Source organism: Muscardinus avellanarius (assembly GCF_963383645.1).
Source record: "Muscardinus avellanarius genome assembly, chromosome: 14".
Taxonomy (NCBI): domain Eukaryota; kingdom Metazoa; phylum Chordata; class Mammalia; order Rodentia; family Gliridae; genus Muscardinus; species Muscardinus avellanarius.
This window is the reverse complement of record NC_137800.1, coordinates 82523614-82529904: the sequence shown is the minus strand read 5'-3', so window position 1 is coordinate 82529904 and position 6291 is coordinate 82523614. Positions and strand designations below refer to the sequence as shown.

At 40.9% G+C, this 6291-nt stretch overlaps 1 protein-coding gene across 1 annotated transcript in view; it reads left to right on the top strand.

Moving 5' to 3' along the window:
- Positions 1–452: 452 nt before the first annotated feature.
- PRP4K (pre-mRNA processing factor kinase PRP4K) overlaps positions 453–6291 on the top strand; it is a gene marked incomplete at its 3' end in the record, with an annotated part of 38420 nt that continues 32581 nt past the window's right edge. Inside the window, exon 1 of the mRNA XM_080710882.1 lies at positions 453–508. Within this exon, the coding sequence (XP_080567008.1) occupies positions 468–508 (41 nt within the window). The 5' untranslated portion in view covers positions 453–467. The remainder of the gene's footprint in view (positions 509–6291) is intronic.

Here is a 6291-nt window from a genome sequence, read left to right as displayed (position 1 = left end):
AGCGCTCCACTAATCAGCAACCAGGAAAAGAAATAGGAAAAAATTAAATTTTCACCTATTTCTGGGACCAAGAGCGAGCCAGCATTCGGAACTGCACCCATGGTACCAAGCCATTCCCCTCGTTACCCTCCCCAGCAGGGTATGAGGATTAATAAACGCCCAGTTCCTACAATAACTGGAGCTCCAGCCTAGCAGAAAGATTTGCCCTTAGTCTGCACAGGCACCGCCCCCAAGGTCCCGGAAATGACGTCAGGACGCTCTGCGTCCCGTTCCCGGATGTGGGGTTTTATATCCGGATTCTTAGCTTGGACTCTAGGGTACCGCTTTTCCCTACGCGCGTTGCACATGCGCGACAGCTTTTTTTTTTTTTTTTTTTCTTTTTTCTTTTTTTCCCCTTCCTCCTCTTCCACTAGCTTCCACCGTCCGGGGATCCTCCGCTACCGCGGCTGAGAGTCAGGAAGTTCAAGATGGCCGCCGCGGAGACTCAGTTGCTGCGGGAGCAGCCAGAGTAAGTAGTGTCTGTCCGTGGGCCGAAGGCCGGAGCGCGGGCCACCGAGTGGGAAACGGCGGAGACCTGGACGGACGCGCGGGAAAGTTCAGGCCTAACGGCGAGAGCCAAACTTTGCCTTTCCCCGCGCGATCCGCTGCGGGGCGGGAGGCGTGGAGTGCCGGGCGGCCTTGCGCTCCACTCCCCGAGGCCGCGGCTGTTGGCGACGGAGGCGGCGGCCCGCAGCGCGGCGTTGCCCGGAGGCGGAGCGCGAGCGGCCTCTACGGGTCCAGTGCGCGTGGCGGCCGCCGCCGCACCGAGGTCGCGCCTTCCTGCTCCGCCCTCGGCACCCAGAGTAGTTTCCTGGACACACAGTCGGCGGCCTCGGGTTGGGGACGGGAGGGATGGTGGCGCCGGGCGGGGCGAGCCCTAAGCTTTTTCTTCCGCTCACACGCCGCCCTCGGGGTCCTGGCTGCAGGTCTAAGTTTTGGGACCTAAAAGCCCGCTCACACGCCGCCCTCGGGGTCCTGGCTGCAGGTCTAAGTTTTGGGACCTAAAAGCCTGCAGGAGGGGTGCTAGAGTCACCCTCTGACTGTCCCGGAGCTAGTCTGTGGCTAGCCGGATCTCCCCACCTTGTACTTTTACTCCCAGTAACCACCCGATATTTTTTTCTCCTGCTTATTAGCAGCTTATTTGTCAACTTGCAAACTTAAGGCAAAGTAGGAGATCTTGATTGTGAGGCCTGCCATTTGGTTTTGCCTGAGTTTATAGCCGTTCTTTTAGTAGGACGAATGGACGAAGAGTGGGAATTGCTAGCTGCTTCCTAACCAAACCACTAATTAAGCTAATATAAAGAATCCATGTGGCCAAATGAACGCATATTAAGCAAAGGCTCACCGTTGCTTAACTAAAAGTATTTTCTTTATGCCTATATTAGGAAAATCCAACCTAAAAAGCAGTGAGTTTTAAAAGAATACTGTAGCACTTTTCTTTTTGCACCGTTATTATTTGATTTATTTCCAGTCGTCTTAGGAAACATATTCTCCCAGCTACTTGTGATTGAGAGGAGAAATCTTTACTACCAGAAAACTTGACACTTCGTTGCTGTGCATTCAGTTCTGGGCTCTTTGCTCAATGAATAGCTGGAAAAAATTACAATTTTTTTTTTAGGGCTTTTGAATGTTGAATTTTTATTTTCACGATTTGACTTAGGAGAGAACAAGTAGATTCTAAGTTTTAAGTAGACTTAGCTTGTTATTGTTTCTTATTGAGTTGACTGTGGCACAGTTACAGTATACATTACAGCGGATACATCTTATACAGCTATCTATACAGCTGAATTTCTTAGTCATCCGAAATGTTTTATACTGCTGTGTCCACTTGATTTTAGGGTCAGTTCAGATTCATTTTGAGGAGTGAGTCAGCTATATTTTATTTACATACGCAAATAACATTTAATAAATGCATATTTGTTTAGGTCCTTGCACTGTAAATAACACTGAGCCTTTAATTTCTCCTCTTTCACAGAATACTTGATGTGAGTGGAACATTTAGTCTGTATGTGTTCTACTTTCACTAATTTGAAAATAAAACAACAGTTTTAATATGAAAGTGACTGTTGTGTATGCTGGTCATAGTGAGTACCCAGCTGAAAATTTATAGTTATGTGGAATCAACTCAAAATAGGAAATTTTGAAGTGATAACTATCAAAGTTTTTTAAGCTCCCCAAAGATTTAAATAGTGACTTTTGTATTTGGCAATCTCTTTAGTTTGAACTTACTTGCATGTACCAAAGACTGGGTATTCTTTGGGCACTGTTGAACAAATGTTAACTTGCCTAATTCATGTAAACCCTATGGAGGTAGGTAGATGCTGTTCTTTTTCATACTTTTCAGATGATGAAACTGTAACACTGAGTAACTTGCCCTAAGTCATGCTAAGTGACAGATTCATTTAAATGCCTATAGTCAGACTATTTTACTGTCTGGCCTTTTGTTATACATTTCAGCTCCTTTTTAAATTGCCCTTAAGGTTTCAGATTATTTTTACTTACTTTTTAGTGTCCCGGAAGGGTCCTTTGAGGGGAAAGGGGATGTAGCAGGGATTGCACAAAGGACCCCACCCCTGAGCTACAAACTTTTATATCTGTGTTAATTCTGCACCAGATTTTTTTTTTTTTTTAGTTTGTCAGAAACAGACTTAATAACTTGTATAGAAGCATTGGCATTCATTTTGATCACTATTAAAAAGATTTTTTTTTTCCCACTACTGGGAATTGAACCCAGAGGGGGCTCTACCTCTGAGCTATACCCCTAGCCCTAAATTTTATTCCTTATTTTGAAACAAGGTCTCACTAGGTTGATGAGAGTTGCTGAGGCTGCCCTCAAACCTGTGATCCTCCTGTCTCAGCCTCTCAAGCACTGGGATTACAGGTGTGCACCACTGCACCCATCTTTTGAAGAAGTATCTATCTTGAAAATGGTTACATTTATGCACAGATTTAAATTATTTCTGTGTGTTTCTAAAGCATAGATTGAATGTTTCCCAAATGAATTCGTTAGAACTATTCTTTAGCTTAGGCAGTGATTTATGCCTATACTCTCAGTATTTAAGAGGCTGAGGCAGGAGGATCAAGGCCAGCAAGAGCAACTTAGGGAGATTGTGATTCAAAATTTAAAAAATAATATTTTTATTTTAAAGTGAACATAAGAGGTTTATTTTGGGAAGCAGGGGGTATAATTTAGAGTTCATGATAAATGGTTACATTCCAGAGAAAGGATCTGCAACAGCCTGTTTGCAGAAGCAGAAAATGACCATAATGAATTTTAAAAAGGGCTGGAATATTGTATAGCTTAGAAGCAGAATGCTCCTGGTGTCGATTCCTAGTACAAAAAAACAAATAAAATTGTTTTATGATAAACGTGTTGAAGGTGGGTTGGTATGCATAGCCACATGCTAAGTAAGATGTAAATACAAAGTATAAATTTATACTTAGAGAATTAATGCATAGCCACATGCTAAGTAAGATGTAAATACAAAGTATAAATTTATACTTAGAGAATTATATAGCTGGCATTGTCTTTTTAAATTATGCAAGAAGTTTCCTTAACAATGAACCTTTTCCTAAGGCTTAAGCAATGAACCTTTTCCTAAGGCTTAAGGAGAAAGTTGTTTATAATGAACAACTCCTGTCTCAGCTTCCCAAATACTGGGATTATAGGCATGCAACACTGTGCCAAGCTTCATTATTTTGAGATAATAATAGTTATTAACTTACAGTAGAAACTGGGGTCGCTCCTAGAAATGGCTCTTATCTGGTAACATTGGACATCATGATGTAGCTCCTGAATCCTCAGAAGCATGAGGAGTTAGATTTCTTCTTTATGGGTAAGAATTTTGAATTGGAACTGCTAAGACTCTTTGTAAATCATCTTAGAAAGCATTTAAAAAGTTCAAAAGAGCCGGGTGTGGTGGCGCACGCTTGTAATCCCTGCTCTGGGGAGGCTGAGACAGGAGGATCGCACAGGTTCGGGGCCAGCCTCAGCTACTTAGTGAGGCTCTCAGCAACTTAGTGAGACCCTGTTTCCAAATAGGTCTGGAAGTATAGCCCGGAGGTAGAAAGTCTCTGGATTCTACCCCCAGTACCACCAAAAAAAAAAGTTCAAAAGCAGATTTTTCTTTAGAGAGAGTATAGCTAAATTTGATCAGCTATTGCACATTAAACAAATAGTGTACCTATTGTGTGTGTGAGCACAGATACTGTAAATATAACTATGAGCACTTTCAAGAGCTACGAGTCTATAATAGATTATAAAAGAAAACAACTTTAGTGTAGCAAATTCAGCTTTTATCTTTTCCTAGAATACTAGCTGTAGGTTAAATATTCTTTTAGGTCATAGGGATAGAGCAGTGAACTAAATAGATAAGGAATTTTTCTCTCATAGTGCTTATAATATAGAGAAACCATCAAGAATTATATTGGGTGGTGGTTACTTTGCAAAAAAAAAAAAGTAAGCACAAAAAGTAAAGATGTATGAGGTGGGGTCTGATGGCATGAAAAGGCAACGACGACCTGAGGTACACAGGACTGGTGATGCATGTCGGGGAAGCCTGCTAGGAGAAAGATCTAAGTACAAATGCCAAAGCCCCGAGATGAGAGGTACCTGCTGTTCTAGAAAAGTGGTTTGGCAGGTGCATGTAGGAGGAGAATGGTAGGTTCGGTGTTGAGGTTGGGTGGTAAGTATAGGGTTTTTTAAAGTATTTTAACTTTTACTTTGAATGAGATAGGAAGCAATAATCAAATTTCATAGAGTACTGACATAATCTGGCATTTTAAAAGCATCTTCGATCAAATGGTAGAATTTTTGACTGACTTGGAATATAATAACAGCCTTCTCACTGCTATGATGTATGTATGGCCTTAGATAAGTCCCTTAAACTTCCCTGACCCTCAGTCTTTTCTGTCATGGAGAAACATTCTTGAGCCTTTAATATAACCTCCTTTCCCTCCCTTCCAGTACTGAGGATTGAATCCAGGGACATTCTGCCTTCGAGCTATATATTCCTTTTGGTTTCTGTTTTGAAACAGGATCTTGCTAAATTTGCTGAGGCTGGCCTCGAGCCTGTGATCCTTCTGTTTGAACTGGTTTTACAGGAATGTACTGTCATAGCTGGCTATGACAGCCTTTTATAGTGTGAACTCATCCACTTGTTGTAACAAAACTTTTATCTGTACTGTTATTTCTCCAATTTTTGTAGCTGAAGAGTGATGCACAGAGGCGTGAGTGACTTGCCTAAGGTTGTAGTAGCTGTGTCATGTTGGAGGCATTTGAGCCCAAGGAGTCCATGTTCTTTGAAAGCCTTCCTTAAATTAACATTCTTAGTACTCTGTGTCAGCTCCATAATGATTTTGTGAATAGATACATTAACCTGTATCTATATAGTTAACAACTTACTTTTTAGAGCTCTTGGTTCATGTGCAAACAAGTGAGGTTTTTATGAATGAATACATTAACCAGTGTGTATACAATAACAAGCTTACATTTTGGAGCACTTAGTTTGGGCTGAGAAGCTTGTAAATATTTAAACATTATTAACCCATGTAAACCTTACAACAGCTTTTCAGAAAGGTGCTGTTTTGTCCTTGGTAAAGATGAGCTAAGAATTTAGAGCTTAAGCTTTCCAAAAGCCTTACAATTGGTAAGTTGTGGAACCAAGATTTTAACCCAGGCAGTTTGGCTGTAGACTTCTTGACCTACTCAGCTATCCTTTATCTTGAGAGTCTTAGGTAGTTTGACTTCTAACTTAATGACTAGAATCTTTTATTTTGGGCACTTTTATATACTTAACAATCATTCTCAGTCTTTGGAAAGGTACTCCATACCTTGAATTAGCCTATTTTTTTCTCAAAAAGATGCATGCCCATCTTCTGAATTGTAGTATAAGAGATTTCTGGCAAAAGGAGGTAGTTAGCTATGTAGCCTGTATCAAAAACAAACTTGAAATGTCTTTGGATCTTCAAAATCTATATAATTATTTTCCCGTTCATAATAGAGAAATGTTGGTGGTGTTGGTTTTTTTTTTTAATACAAAGATAATGCTTTTTTCTTTGAGACAAAATGATGAATCAGTGAAAGCTATTATGTTTATCTCACACCATCTCATATTCAGAGAGGAGTTGGCCCAGACTGACACCTGCCTATTAGCTTCTCTGCACATCTTTTCAATACTTTTTACTTTCTCATGTTCCCTGATATGGAGATTAGAAAAATCATCATTCTTTGTATTTGATGCCTAGTGGTGG